General features: G+C 30.1%; 2 protein-coding genes across 2 annotated transcripts; both read left to right on the top strand.

Annotated features, from left to right (window-relative positions):
• The first annotated feature begins 1,224 nt into the window (after positions 1-1,224).
• On the top strand, positions 1,225-7,214 carry LOC128190561 (uncharacterized). Its single transcript, XM_052862649.1, has 7 exons — positions 1,225-1,325; positions 1,623-1,675; positions 4,032-4,193; positions 4,307-4,363; positions 6,106-6,193; positions 6,306-6,340; positions 6,433-7,214. Exons 1-7 carry the CDS (start codon positions 1,225-1,227, stop codon positions 7,047-7,049), a joined length of 1,113 nt encoding a protein of 370 aa, XP_052718609.1. The 3' UTR covers positions 7,050-7,214.
• Positions 7,215-11,592: 4,378 nt separating this feature from the next.
• On the top strand, positions 11,593-14,796 carry LOC128190764 (multiple epidermal growth factor-like domains protein 10). The gene is made up of 6 exons (XM_052862941.1): positions 11,593-11,693; positions 11,850-11,902; positions 12,926-13,087; positions 14,293-14,359; positions 14,595-14,657; positions 14,793-14,796. Exons 1-6 carry the CDS (start codon positions 11,593-11,595, stop codon positions 14,794-14,796), a joined length of 450 nt encoding a protein of 149 aa, XP_052718901.1.
• Positions 14,797-16,494: the final 1,698 nt, after the last annotated feature.

The raw sequence follows: 16,494 nt of genomic DNA, 5'->3' as shown, positions 1-16,494 counted from the left end.
ATTAAATGAATGGGTTTTTTTTGGTGATTCATGCCAAATACGAAGGTGTCGACATTGCGAAAAAACGCTAGCGGATTAAGTAACTTTTGTTTACAATGATCGCTACCTTCATAACCCGCATGAATCATTAAAAAGCATTTTCTTTTTTATATTTACCTCTATTACTAATAAATAAATTTATTATTAAAAGTAAGTCACTAAATTACGGTTAATGTACTTCAATACGTTAGCTAAATGAAACAGACAAATTGTCTCCTATCTAATTTCTAGTCTGACATCATCATGATTATTTTGTGCAGTCCGTGATTAAGTCGCTGTAGCTTGGCATGTACATGTCATTCCTATCAGATTCCTGATATTATCAGCCTTTGTAGATTTCGACCCATCGATAAACGAGGCTTGTTGATTTCAGTCTGGCTGTTTATATAGAGCTATGAATTACATTATATATATATATCCAAATAAAATAAAAAGTCACAGTGTCCGGTAATATATATTCAAATAAAAATTAACAACACTAATCGCAAAACGTAAGCACTTTCATTTCTTCCTCAGACGTTTCACAATACATTTAAAAATAAGTGACGTTAAAATTATATATATATATATATATATATATATATATATATATATATATATATATATATATATATATATATATATATATATATATATATATATATATATATATATATATATATATATATATATATATATATATAATATTTATATTCAATAAATCAATTTTTCTTGGTACCGGGGATGAATAAACACAAAAATAAGTCCAATGCTCAAACTACTTTTATCTATAGCGCTTTCGCCCTACCAGGCTCTTCAGTAGATTTCTACTTGTGTTTAGATAGATAGATAGATAGATAGATAGATAGATAGATAGATAGATAGATAGATAGATAGATAGATACATAGATAGATAGATAGATAGATAGATAGATAGATAGATAGATAGATAGATAGATAGATAGATAATATTAACATGTTTAGAATTATACATTCATTCTTAACACTGAAAGTTAAATCTGTTAATTCAAATCCAGTTCATACAGAGGAAATGGAAATGTAGGCTAATCATTACATTGCAAAAAAAGGAGAAAAAAAACATACGATGCATTAAAATTAGATTTATGATTACTGGAACAAAACAGGAAGCATTGTAACTGCAATTTTTATTTGAAGTTGGGCACTTGTGAATAAAGTACAATTAGAATGATACATCAGCAATGGATGGCCGTTCAATGTTGCTTAATCATATTCCCGGCTGCTTGTCTTACCATTCGAGATCCTGGCAATTGTACGCTACCAAACAGGTAAGCTGTGCCTTAGAGTAGTCTTAAAGACAGTAAAATTAGGATAGAATAAAAAAAATTACAACACATTATTTTTACTTATTTTTGCATCTGTCGGTCCGTAGCAATTTTTCCCTTCGTTTTAAATGGTGAACTATTTTGAAAACATAAAAAAATTAAATATATATTACCAATTTTTGTTTTTGAAATCTGACTTAAGAGTGTGTTAACACCATTTATCATTAAACAAAATGTATATAATTTTTTAAAAAGAAATAATTGTATCAAAATAATACTTTCTAAAACTTTAATTTTCAGTTTTTTCGTTAAATGTTGCCCAGGTTATTTTCAAAATGAAAATAAATGTAAAGGTATGTATGGCCTACTTAGTATATACTGATTTCTTCATGCATACATTTGACGTAAGCTGCAAAATTTGCTTTTACAAAAATAAGATTTAAAAGTTAGTATACAATGTAATTGTGAACTCCACAACAGATTAGTAGGAAATGAGAGGCATTCTATAATATGAAACGTCCTGTTAAACGAGGTACCAGATGAATTGTTAGCACTGCGCCAGTTTCCCTCATGTTACCGATTTTATGATTAGTCAGCAATGTTGCTGACTTGTTAAGTTAGGATGAAACTTCAAATGCAATAGCGAATGAATTCGAATGAGATATATATTTATTGTATCTCAAAAGGTTATGTTTTTACTCTTTACCTAAAAATTGATATCCCAATGGCTTACTTTCTTAGCTTTTTAAATCGCTAACATTGTATGGCCTTTTTAAAAAACTATGTGGTTTTGCAACGCTACTATGAAACAAGAGGCTTAATAATTAGTGTATGCTACTTTTTGTTGGCATGGACACAATTACGTAAAAATGTTATCGATAAACAATTGATTATTTAGTGACATTCTGTCCAAATAGTTTTATATTTTCAGAAGAGGTATAATTCCCATTTTTATAAAACAAATCGAAGTAATCACTTATTAATCGATTACATGTAACAAAGTAATCGATTACAGGACGAACATGGGTATAACAGATTATAGACAGAATTCCACTAAGTTTAAGTTTGGTAAAACTTTGACCTCGTACCTTTCGCTATCGTAATAACTCTGTTGTGTTTGATTTCTTTGAATTTGAATTTGATGAAGATATTCTTGGCAATTTGCAAAGACGTTTGAGGGAATCTTTCTTAATTATTTGAATGATATTATAATAGATTCTTATTGGGTGTATTTAAATTGTAATCTAAACATAAGGATGGTCATACCTCATAAACTGCATTGTGGATTTCTTAACTTAACAGGACAAACACACTTAGTGACACTAACACAACCTATTGTCTATTCCTATTGCAAAACAAAAAATATAAATAATTTTCTCTCTCTCTCTCTCTCTCTCTCTCTCTCTTTCTCTCTCTCTCTCTCTCTCTCTCTCTCTCTCTCTCTCTCTCTCTCTCTCTCTCTCTCCAATGGTATATCATCAGGAACACATTAGGTTAAATTAATTTAAAAATCTGCAAGGAAGTATGAAGTAGTTTGACCCGCTGAATATTTACTCATTTTCAACAATATTTATATTTATTAAGTGAAAAATCAAAATGAATGAATATAAATACTTTAAATCCATGAATTATAATATAAACATCACTGGCGAATTTTTTCATACCAAATGTGCATTACAATATATTAATGTGAAGAGTAATAGAAAGTAATAAAAAAACTAAGTATAATTACACTGAAAATTTTAGATGTCGTCGATATAAGTACGATTACAAGTAACCGATGATCTCTAATTACAGAATATTTACATTTTCAACTGTCTTTGTCTGTGATAACATTAACATTAACATTAATTTTGAACCCTCAAACCCATTAACTTTATAAAACATGAGTGACACAAAATGGGCGTGTCTTATACAATTACAGAAAAACTGTGTTGTCTGCGCCGCGTATCTATACATAGCACATGTAACATAAAAAGAAATAATGGTTTTAAAAATAATGTTGTTTTAAAGTTTACAAATTGGAAATAATATAAATATAAGTAATAAGGGATCGTTCTTTGCATATTATGATGAGCTTTATGATAGATTTGACCAAGCTCCGACCGACATTATCACCTCAGAATATTCAAAGAATGATTCCTTATTCCTTAATCACTGTCGATTGCTTCAAAATGAGCAATCATTACAATTACCCCATGTCTACCCCCTTGAAGCTTTGCGGAGAGAGAGAGAGAGAGAGAGAGAGAGAGAGAGAGAGAGAGAGAGAGAGAGAGAGAGACTGGTTCAACAAGAAATATTAAGAAAATGTTATAAATTTATAAAAGTGACAATACGGTAAAATTGGTGTTTCGTAAACATTTTGAAAACGTTTTCAACAAACTTATAGAACCTTTAAAAATATGATTTTTTGATTACATATTGAGTAAAGAATAAAATTAATAGTGTATATAAGTTTTGTAATGCAGAAACACAAATGGTTCGCGGCAGTTCTTCTGCAACTGTGTTAATGTGTTTCTTGTACGATACTTGAAGTCACATACATAGCATGCGATAAACACAAGATATATACAATTATTTTATTTTGGAAATGTTACAGCAATTGCTAATAATATCAAGGCCAAGTGTTGTTATTATAATTTCAAAGAAATCCGGTTCCTTTTGAATCTTATCAGATTAGAGTGTACAGTACAAAATATTTGATTGTAGAGTGTGAACCAGGCTACTTTGGTGAGAACTGCTCAATGACATGTCCTCCTGATTACTATGGTCGTCAGTGTAGAGAACATTGTGACTGCTCCACGGACATGTATTGTGAACCGACTAGAGGATGCTTGTGTAACACAACCAGGGTTAACTGTACAGATCCAGGTAGAATTCCTTCTTACAATACGGATGAGAAAGAAACACAATAATATGAATGACAAATTATGTGCGTTTGAACGATTACTTCATGCATCTTTACTTTTGACTATTGTTCACAGAGCATGAATTAACACAGGAAATGACAATATATTCAACATCTATGCAATCTGTTAAACGTGAGTATCATTCACACAAAAACATACATCGAGGGTATGAAGGTAGTGAGCATTACAGAAACAATTTAAAAACAACGAAATTTTAACCCAACAAAATATGTAATTCTACAGAATAACCCGCTTTAGCCGACATGAGACACCAACAAAAAGTTGTCAATATTAATATCAGTCGTTTCATTTTTCCATGCGGGTGAGTGAAAAAAGTACAACATGTTACACAAATGTAAACAGATAGCCATGCTATGACCTTGAATTGCTAGTATTACATAATGGTCACTATGATATTTATGTGTACCTAAATACTGCGCACTGAATGGTATTAATGATAATTAACAGAATGAACTCTGTGACTCTTGTAGCAATGCGTAGTATTCCTAAATGATGTTATGAAACCAGGTGCATAATACGGGCATAATAATATCTAAATTGAGAGTTTAACAACATGTGACATATTTGGCGATTCTGTGTCTGCAACAATAGCTCTAGTACTCTATATTGAGTCGTGTTTTGTGTATTCTATATATTAACCTTTGTAACCTTTTATGCCGTGTATGAATGACCGTATTGTGAGTAAGTGATGCCTCATACTAGGTGGGGGACTACGAGACCAAGGACTCGGAGACTCACATCCTGCATCCAGACTCTTTGATTGGCAGTTTTGACGGTTTTGTTACTTTATTTAGAAATAAAATATTGATCTTAATTTTGAACACTAAATGTTCACTCATGATCGTCGTAAACGGGCCGAACTAGTCAGAACTGTCCATCATAAGTAAAATGTTATATATACCCATGTAAAATGATGTTGAACAGATTGAGATTTAGAGAGATTTAGAGAGATTTAGAGAGATTCCGCTTATAGAGATTCTTAGACTCCTGATTTGGGCTGCTATTAGCTGAAGTAATTGTTACTATACGATCGCGCTTAATAAAACCGCTTGAGAAAGAAATACTGGACTTGTAATCACTAAGTTTGAGCTGACCCTCAATTGGATCCGTAAGACAGAAGGCTTACACAAACTACTATTAACATAACTACTGTAGTAGCACATATTTTCGTTGGGTTCAAGTTTCGTTCTTTTAAACCAAACACAATTTTGCTGGCATTTAAATTTTGTCATATTGTAATTCCTTAAATGTATCAACTTTGTATTTTTATAATACTTCGGTTAAAATTCGTCATGAATTTAAACAAGTTTAAATACCTATTGAGCATTACTTATACCAATGAACTTAGTATAAGTGTAACATCAGATAATTTTAAAATAATTTCAAAGCGTTCCTCTAAGTACGATTCATGTATAGTCTTGTTCATTTCTGGGTCATAAACTCATCATATAGTGAAAAAAGTCCGAAGAAATCAGTTTTAAATATCGACAATTCTATATTTATAAAGAACTCTTCGTCTGAAAACAATTAATGTCTGAAAATTGCCATAAATGGTAAGTCCTCATAATAAGAATAACTTATTTGTTAATGGCAAATCCTGTTTGCAATGTGAAATTATCATGTACATGACAATTGTGTTTATTTTTTTCTTAATCTTAAACAGAGACTTTATTTAACCTGATTGTTTAGTTTTATTATTTAATTGGATTTAATTTCATTGCAATCATGAATATTGCAAAAAGATGGCGTTACATTCTATCGTCTAAACTAATTAGAAACACATTTTAGTAAGGCTTCGCCTGGGTGGCGTATTTCTTTCTTGACAACTTTTATTTTAAATATTCAAAAACTAGCTGCTGCTGACAGTATAAAATCTCGTCTGGTCGTCACTTTATTGATACCTGTCATCGCCTGTCTGGTTTTCGCCACAGTCTGTATCGGGTAAACTAACAATATAATAGACCTTTTTGAAAACATAATACTTAGAAGATTTGAATTGTAATCATCGGTAAATGAATTTTGTTTATAAACGGTACATTTTGTGTCTTTTAAGAATATGGTATTCTCAAATGATGAAGAGAAATAAAGGTAACAATGAACACAATGATATTAATGGCATATACTTTATGAATGGTAAATTTAATAACATGACTTTTTAATATACTTCTTTTAAAATGTAGATCTATTTTCCATCCAAAATGTGGCCGACTTTACGGTCAGAAACCATCGTTCAGAAACGGAAGAGCAAAATCCAAACGACGATATTTACGACCATGTAAACCTTAGAGTGGATCAATCCAGCCACTCTATCTATAACACAGACGATACGGTAGATGCAGGGGACTCGAGTCTCGGATTGACTAGTGCTGTCCTTTTACAGCATTACCAAAGTGTAAAAGGAATTCAGAACAAATGGCGTCTACACGACGAGCAGTTTGGTGAAAGTATTGTGGACGAACCTGACGTAGAAACTGTTGGCAACAAGACAACGGATAGAGAAGCAGATATATATTCAACACCATGCAAATTCATGACAAAGAAACCAATACATCGCTATTCAGAACAAAGACAACAAGGAAAAAGCAATGAAACTGTGACATTCGAATACCCAAACTCGATTATTGATACAATTGTTCACGATCCAGAATCACGAACAAGACAGTTTGGTGAAAGTACTGTGGACGAACCTGAAGTTGAAATTGTTTACAACAAGACAATAGATCGACAGACAGATATATATTCCACACCATGCAAACGCAAATGCATGGCAAATGCAAAAGGACAGCTGCCGGTGTAATTACAGAAAACAATGACAAGGGTAAGCTTGTTTGTCAAAACCTGGTCCCTTAAAGGTTAGAACAACTGTGCTGCAATAAGGTTTTTCTGTATATCAATACTCTTAAAACTGGGAAGAATTGTAGCTGATTAGATATATTTTAATTTATATATTAGATAAGTTTTACTAATTAAAGTGCATATCATGATTTCAGATTTGTTTAATAAAAGTTAAATCACATTAACGAGATTTTATTTTTTATTCTATTCTATTTTATTTCTGTAATATATGATACTTATTTGCATATTTGCATAATCACATTGACGAGATTTTATTTTTATTTTATTCTATTCATTGTCTGTAGGATATGATACTTATTTGCATATTTGCATGATGCTGTGCGAAAATAAGTACAGATAAGAGAAGAATTCATAATGTTAAGTAAAACAGTGAGATTAAACCAAAGTACTCTATAAGTGACAAATAAAATTAATGATAAAGTCGAGTAATATTTGTAATTTGTAGATTTAACACATTAGTGGCACTGGTAACGATAACATCTCCCAAATTGCTTATCGGCATTAGAGCCAAAACAGTTAAACTGAAAAGCTATAAAAATTTTCGGAATCAACATAATTCAGCATTATATCATGTGTATAAGATAGTATCAACAAGTGATATAATTGGAAACGTTGTGTTAAGGATAATATAAACAGCTGATATAATAAGAAACGTTGGCTTTTGATGATTGTGTCTAGCAAGCACCTGTCCCTTAAGTCGCCTGTTCCTGTCTAAACACGGTTATAAACTTAATCTTGTTTATAGTATGTTCTAGTGTTTTAATTCTTCATTCATATTGATTAATTTCTTTACTGTCATTTAGAACGAGAAGAGGGTAAGCAAAGATGCATTCTATTTAACGGTATTTCATTAATATTGAATGCTAATAGAAGGTTGCCTGTCCAGTTCTCTCATTATGTCTTTTCTAATTTATACCCTTTGTCTTTTTAATATCACTTACATTGTGTCGAGGTACATTCTTTTGGTACAATTTAGTAAATATATGAGGGATAAAAATTGGACAATGGACAATAAGAAACCTAGAGAGGTCTGTTTTTCTTAAAAGGTTGATGGTCATGAAATTAACCATCAAATCTTCCGGAACTTTAAGGTCAGAGGACAAGTTCCTCAATTTTATATAACATTTTCAAGGAATTTGTTAATGGTTTACTACTACTCCGACGAGCTTTCTTGCAAAAAATTAGGATAACTTACCAGAAATTTCTGCAAAATACTAGAGAATGCAATTTCCTATGTAATCTTCTTGAAAATACACATGAATTGCTGATTCAAAATTATAATACAGCACAGGGAAATTCACTATATTGGGCCGGGCTTTGAACTCACAACCTCTAGAGCCTACGCTCATGGCAGAGAGCGGCCACGGCTCTAACCACTCGACCATCTAGGCATATAACCATGCACAAGTAAATTTTAATCATTTTAAAAAATCATTATAAAAATAATAACTTTTATTTGAACTCTTTATTACGAGGAGATACAAAAAAGTTGCTCGAAGAACGTGTTCTCTGACCTTAATAAATGAACTGTTATGCTAAATATTATGATGTGTAAGAAAAAAAACCAAATAATTAACCTTTTAAATTTGGGTATTTTCCTTCATTCTGATACGGACCTCTTCATAGAAAAAAGATCAATACAGTCTAAAAATGGCCAGGACCATCAGTCCGCTGAAGATTTTTGAAGAAAAACTTTGAACCTTTGAAAGAGTGGTTGAAAATTGTTGGAAAATCGAAATCTGTTTCGTCTATTCTAATTTTTTCAGTTAATGTATTGGTACTTTATGAGTTATCAGCTTAAATTTACGGGGTTTTTTTTATCTTTACTACTATATTAAAATAATAGACTCGAATTTTTGGGCTTTAATACCGATAAATCGGAAGAGTACTGCCTTTTGTTTCATATACATGTATTTTAAACATCATTGGTACTTGAAGATTACCAATTTGGTTTTTTTTATTTTTTTCTAAATTAAGCTTCTCTAATTAATAATCAGTGAAAATTCCTCAAAATGTCCCAGATATCATCTGAATTTTTTGGATTTTACAATCTAGCGCATGCGCAATACATTCACGCTAACGGGATCTTTAGTTTATGTTTCCACAATATCATATTTGCATTAATAAACTCATAAACGATAATACAATTACGTGTTAATTTTCATTGGAAATTTAATTGCTATATATTCTGTTCATATATATTTATGATTTTTTAATGAGAGAAATTATAAAATAACAAATATACATATCTACTTAGTACTTACTTTTGTCTTCGTGATGGCAAATAAAATATTTGATTTCATGCATTCAAATTCACAATATATTTCTTAAGAGAGTGAAGATGTAAAATATAGAATGTTTTATCGTTCAATGATAAAATATATATTTATGTCCTACGGATCCGGTTTTACGATAGAATACGTTCCGTGTATTGTCCTTGTAGCAAAGAAAATACGTGTATGCGTTGTTGAAAAAGTGTTGAATTTTTACATTATATGGATTAAATGTTTAGATGAAAGGTATTTACCCCTGAAATTAATTATATGAAATATTTTCTCAAATACACAAAATAATGACTTAATATTATGTAAAAATTAATTTCAGCCCATTATCTTAAGAATAAAATGTAAATCCTACCCATCAATTACTCAAGGCCAAATAAATTTAGGATACAACGTATTTCGAATATTTTGAAACATACATTTGGATGGTGTTCATATGACTTTTATGCAATTTAGCCTTATATCATTTAAAATGCGTAACTTGTGTTCTGTTCATAGTAAAGACCTGAAATTTGGACACAACCACCACCAGTGTTTAGGCTTTATTTCAAACAAATTTCAAGGTCATATCAACAGGTCAAAGGTCAAATATGATGACGTCATCTAGGATTTTTATCAATTTAAACATACTTAAACCTTAATTAATCTAAAACCAATGGTTAAATTTTCTTTATTTTGATATATTTTAATTACAGGGTCAACACAATCATACTATTCAATTTTATTCAAATTTGAATTATAGATTTTCTTTTTAGATACCGTTAAGTGCTGCAAATTTTCGTCTTAAAAGAGTATCACAAGCACTAGTTTTACATTATATCGCATGAAAAATTATCTTAAGTTACCATGCAGTTAGAATTTATTTCAGTATCTTTAACTAAGAAAAAGGTTTCCTGTTTAAATAGCAGCACAAATATTTGTAATATCTTGAAAAATGATTTTATGGCATAGGAAATTATAACAATGACTATTTCGTTTTACACTCCACTGAAAGGAGGTTCCAATGATAGGTTTGGGGCAATGTGCGCAAAAATTGTGAGGTCGGATTTTTTTCAAATTTTATGTATTGAAAGATTTTATTGCAAAGAAAAAATACAAAAATTTCAGAAAAATTGAATTATAGGAAGAATTTAGCTTATCTGTTTTGTACTACCTTAAACGTGAAAGGGACACACAAAATTATATTCAATTCACCATTACGTCGTTCAAATTGATGAGATCTTTAAGATTTCTTTCAATATCCTTCATATTTCTATCATGTTTCTATCCAAAATAATACATTGTGTCCTTTAAAGCACTTGCATAATGCTGATATACATTCCTTCTGTAAAATTTAAGAAAATACTACAGAAATGAAAAAAAGATGAAAGGTTTTTTTTATATTTAGCATATATATATATATATATATATATATATATATATATATATATATATATATATATATATATATATATATATATATATATATATATATATATATATATATATATATATCAAAATTTTCATTATATATATATATATATATATATATATATATATATATATATATATATATATATATATATATATATATATATATATATATATATATATATATATATCAAAATTTTCATTAAATTTGAGTTAATGCGTAAACTCTTTTTTTACAAACGATTATACTCAAAAAATACACTTTATAAGAACTTATGAGGATGACATAACCCTTTTACTTCTGTAAAACGTCTATAAGACAGATCGAGTGGTGACGTACCAGAAAAAACATAATCATCATGTTTTAATAATTATCATAAATAAACTTCTAAAGGATAACGTCTGAATTGGTATATTAAAACTCTTAAATTTGGACGATATTGACGCGTTTTGATAATGCATGCAATGATTAAAGTCTAAATATGCAAGTACTTTCGTTTAATTTTAAATGAACCAAATTTCTCAAAACGCAATGTAACATAGGAAGTACCTAATCATGTGTTTGAACAGTTGTTAACTTGATGCATAACGTTTGGAAAACATCGTGTTTGATTATAATTAGATAACAAAATTCACAGTTTAAAAATAAAGATATATTATTACACAGGAATAACTCGAGGAAAATGAAATTCACAAAATGTAGATCCATGAAAATAGAAATGTAGCAATAAATCGGTATTTTCCTGTCATCTTATTAGTACGTTCCTATCATAATGAACATTTACTAGTATCATGGTAAAACTATTATGGATTTTTTTAATACATTATTTGAACATTTCTATGATTGTCTGTCAAAATATTGGTGGGTCGAATGTCTGCATGGTGATTAACAGGTAAGCAATTTTCCTGACTTAATAGAATTTTAATGCGACACTGATTTTAAATTTATTTCGAATTGTTTTGAAATATTATTTGAAACACATTGTAATGTCAATAATCTTGCCATTCATACAAGCGTTTAAACGTTATCTTTTAATGTTTTGTTTTAGCCCCTATGTCAGATGTTGCACTGGGTTTTATCTGAGTCAGGATAAATGTATAGGTAAGTATGATCAGCCGTTAATACAATCGGACCAGTGGTCAAATTTATATAAGCTCAAAAATTGAGAACAAAAACAAAAAGATCAGATTACCCATATCGCCCATTCTTTATTGGTGGTAATTTAGATACAAGATCATTTACGTATGTTTTACGTTAAATAATTAGCATGAAAAAGATCATTGGCCTAGTATTTTAAAATGAATTACAATACTAAATTCATAAGTCTGCATTGTCCATTGGAGCTTTGTTTATCAAGTTTGTTTCATTTAAGTAATACATTGGTAATGATCAGAAACCCGATAAGCGCGTATGTTTTGATGTAAATTATCACTGTGGCGATTCAAATCAAGTAATTTTTTTATTATGGTTTGCAAGGTTTTTTCTGATAGCTCTCGTTAAAGCTGCCTAGTAGTGTAGTTTATTTTTATTTTAGTATAAAGAGATATATCATGCATTGGACTTGGACACGATTTTAGATCAATTTTGTTTTAATTTTTTATGTATAAAATGGTTTACAGGTGCATTTTAAATGATTGACCAAATTATTGAATGTTAAAGCCAAGTTACAAGCGAAATACAGAGGTAAAAATTGACTGTTATGTAAACAAAGCTCGAGTCTTATAGTTGTTTACAAAAAATGTAATGTAGAGAATTACCATTTCTTAGACAAAATGACATGTATAAAACAATTTAAACTTATTCAATATCTTTACAAATACTATTATCAACAAAAGAAAGATACAATTGATTGCAACTTATAATTACACCAATACAACACGTGTAAAAAAATGACAATTTTTGAGCTTTGTTTACAAAACAAAGAATTATGAACTCTGTATCTTGCTTATAACTTGATATTTGACTTTAAAATTTTGACATAGCAATATAAACTTCTTTATTTATCAATATAAAACATTGAAAATGGAAAAATGAAATTTGAAAATTTTAAGTCAAAACATGTTTTTTTATGTTTTATAATACTCTACATTTGAAACTAATGGAGTGTTATAACTATGATTGTAGAGTGTGAACCAGGCACCACAGGTGAGAACTGCTCCATACCCTGTGCACCTGGTTATTTCGGACGTCAGTGTAATGAACGATGTCACTGCCCACCGGGCAAGTTCTGTGACCCAATGAAAGGGTGTCTGTGTAACTCAACAAGTGTTAAATGTACAGATCCAGGTAGGGTTTTCCAACACAAACAATGAACAATTATAATGTTGTCTTGTTTGCTTATTGATTTTTTTTGGAGGGGGTTTATTTATTTTTTGTATGAATCATTGGTAGAAACGTCTATAAACATACACAGTGAATGTGTCATAGATTTTCGAGCGGAATTAATTAAAATTTATATTTACTGTAAGACAAAGAATAAGACAATATTTTTACATTGTTTTTACATATTTAATTTAGTTTGAATCGATACATATTGAAAGTAATTGTCATAGTATGGAAACTGGTAAGGTCCTTCACTGTAGTCTATTGCCACTTGGTCTTAACAAGAATGGACTGGTAGGGTCAATGTTCTCTACTGGCCACTTAGACTACACAAGACGTCACCAATATTCGGCCACAATCGATGAAAGTGGTTTACACAATGGCAGGAAAAAGGGACCTGCGCCAACATAGTACACAAACACATTAAGTACAAGACAAAAGCAACTGTGGCTTTTACACCAATACGCACCATACTTTACTTACAGGCTATACGGTCATGAATGACACACTTAGCATAGACGCTTATTACACACAAAATACTGATATACAGTCTTAAAGAAGACTTACAATAAAGCATGTTAGCTTTTACACTCACAAAATACTAACTCAATTACTTAAATGCAATGTTGCATAATACTACTCATTACTACAAAAGGAATATGACCATAATAGTCCGCCATACTTATAATAGTTTCAAACACGTGTATCTAAACATAGACATTTAAATTCAAACAAATAAGCATAAAAACGATTTGAATACCATGACTGGGTGTTTTAGAACAGTAATGAACGAAATGACGATAAAATTGACAATTAATAAACCTCACATCAGAAAAAGCCAGTACCAGGTTCACTCCAGAGTTAGCACACAGCTATTTATATTAACAACATGCATAGTGACTGGATGGTATGCACGAGAGAAGTATAAGTACGTCCTTCCCTCTGGACTGCCGCGTCCAAACTGATACTGCACGGACTGGCGGGTTAAAGGCCCAGTGAACTGAGGTTCAATATGGGTATTTACAAATACGTAGACTAAAATACTAAGGGGCTCACCACGGGATATGTGGTTAAGTTAAAATACGACACTACATATATAAAATGATGAATTTTAATGTGACAGAATGTTTTATCAAGTATTCAACTTATAGTAATATTTGCATTGACAGAACCGGCAATGACTGAAACAGTGACCAAGGCAACAGTTCCTCAGTCCAATTACTGTGAGCAATACTAGTCTAAAAACGTATTTTATATTTTAATAAACTTTGAATACACATATAGAAAGAAAAACATACTGTTTTAAATAATACTTTTTGTCAAGATCTACTGAAGATGATTACGTGAATTACACAATCAAACGCAACAAACAACAATTGCATTTTATTATTTAAAACAATCGCTTTCCTTGTTGATTTTTGTTATAAGATTGACTGTTTACAGTTTGTTTTTGTAATTTTTCATCTGAGAGTAAGTTCCTTCTTTTCTCGATATCAGTCATCACCCTGCTGTTCATGGCCATGCTTTCTGTCAGGTATTGTTACTTTAAAATTTAAGCCATTGTGAATGTTGAATCTAAAAATTGATATCCATAACTCTAATTTCATTGTACTTTGATGTATGCTTTAAGGTTACGATGTGATTTAGATATTTTTAAATATTGTTTAAGATGAATATTTCATATAGTTTATACTCAGAACAAACGTTTTATTTTTGTATACTATTTTGGATTTGTATGAAAGCAAAGGTGTAGACGAATATGATTGTATTTGATGATGTAATTGTTCGTTACATAATGACGATTACGTCAAATTCGAACAATAACTATGAAGCATAAGTTTTGGAGATCGCATATTTAATGTGAATTGTAAAACATGATATTGATATGGTATAAAGTTATTGCCATTTCTGGTTTAAATGAGGAGTATAATATGACAGTTGTAATTTAGATATTTTATCCCGACTTCCAATAAACGCTTAAACTATGGTGATCTCATACATAGGGAAACATTGATTGTTACGCAATTAAACATGTCCTCATTAATTTCTATTCATGATGCATGAGAAGCAAGTAAAACACTTCCATAGTTTTGTTGAATTAAATTTGATGTAATAATATCATGTATCTAAACATGCATGTGAACAAACAAATTTAGATTTTATCGGTGTGAAATTTGTTGTGTTGCGAAATGAGTTCTGAGTCAAAAACTAAACCTTAAATCAAAACAATGACAGAAGGTAAGACATTAACAATTGTTCAATTTCCTAGATCAGCTATCAATATCTTTAAAGTAATTCATAAGGCGACAAGCTTAAATACTAGTAGAATAGAGGTCTTGTAATTTATTATTTATTCGAAAACGGAAATGCATGTAACAGTACTAATTTTCCCATAGAATCGGATTTACCGAGCTGTTTTGATTTTTAAGCATAGGAAGGAAGGTTTATGTGATAACAAAAAAAAGAGTGTACGCTACAATTATAGAACTATACATAAAGAAACAGGTGACTTTATGATTTCATAATTTTATGATTATCATAATGAAGTACAACAATTTGTAATCTACTAATGACTCATTTGCATGACTATTTATGCATTGTTTGTGATGTAAGCGTTTCTATGATAGAATCAAAGAGAATTAAACAAACTTTCTTATACCCCATTGTTGCTTTTTTTTAACATGGCAAATGATTCCTTATATAAAGTTTGGAGCATTGTGCAATATTCCTGTAGGAAATCGCTAATAGTATTTATATTTTAGTAATCATAATACGTTCAGAATATCGTCCATGATTGCTATGTTTTATTAAACAAAAATAACTAATTTGGAGACATGTACGGTACATCATGAAAATATGATTTGCAAAATCAAAAATCTCTATACTTAATAACATTTAACTATTTTGTTCTCTATTAATTGCAATCAAATTCAATAAAGTTATATTGATGTTATCACGAGTTTACAATTAAGTTTTAATATTTTGAGTTTAACAGCAATATGCTTTAAATTCTCCACAATTAATTGCAAAAATAACGTCAAACAAGTGCAATGACTAGTACACCTTGTTCAGATAATTAGGATATAAAAAGTCCAAACGATATAAACTTGGTTCGTCACGTAATTAAATTCTGATAAGCCCGAAAGGTATTTACGTTTGTAAAGGTTATTCGTTCAGAATTATTAACATAAACTTGTGTTTATGTTTACAATGATGCAACAATTAAACGAGAAACGCGCAAAGTAATCATAAACTAGATGCTGTCATTGGACAGTAATACCCGCACCAAGTGTTTGCCCCTAAAAAACACTGTTTTGTACCAGTTTAGTTAAAAATGAAGGCCACGTGCAAACTCCGGAACTACATTTAAA

The sequence above is a fragment of the Crassostrea angulata genome, chromosome 6 (genome assembly GCF_025612915.1).
Source record: "Crassostrea angulata isolate pt1a10 chromosome 6, ASM2561291v2, whole genome shotgun sequence".
Lineage (NCBI taxonomy): Eukaryota > Metazoa > Mollusca > Bivalvia > Ostreida > Ostreidae > Magallana > Magallana angulata.
Note: the sequence above shows the minus strand (reverse complement) of the source record. Positions and strands in the feature narration are given on the sequence as shown.

Bases quoted from the DNA above. Each gene is read 5' to 3' on its own strand.
- LOC128190561 (XM_052862649.1), top strand. From the start codon at position 1,225: ATGATACATCAGCAATGGATGGCCGTTCAATGTTGCTTAATCATATTC. The intron at 4,194-4,306 runs GTAGAATTCCTT...TATTGTTCACAG, and splicing joins GGTTAACTGTACAGATCCAG to AGCATGAATTAACACAGGAA. The intron at 6,194-6,305 runs GTAAACTAACAA...GTGTCTTTTAAG, and splicing joins TTCGCCACAGTCTGTATCGG to AATATGGTATTCTCAAATGA.
- LOC128190764 (XM_052862941.1), top strand. From the start codon at position 11,593: ATGGTAAAACTATTATGGATTTTTTTAATACATTATTTGAACATTTCT. The intron at 11,694-11,849 runs GTAAGCAATTTT...GTTTTGTTTTAG, and splicing joins GTCTGCATGGTGATTAACAG to CCCCTATGTCAGATGTTGCA. The intron at 11,903-12,925 runs GTAAGTATGATC...CTATGATTGTAG, and splicing joins GAGTCAGGATAAATGTATAG to AGTGTGAACCAGGCACCACA.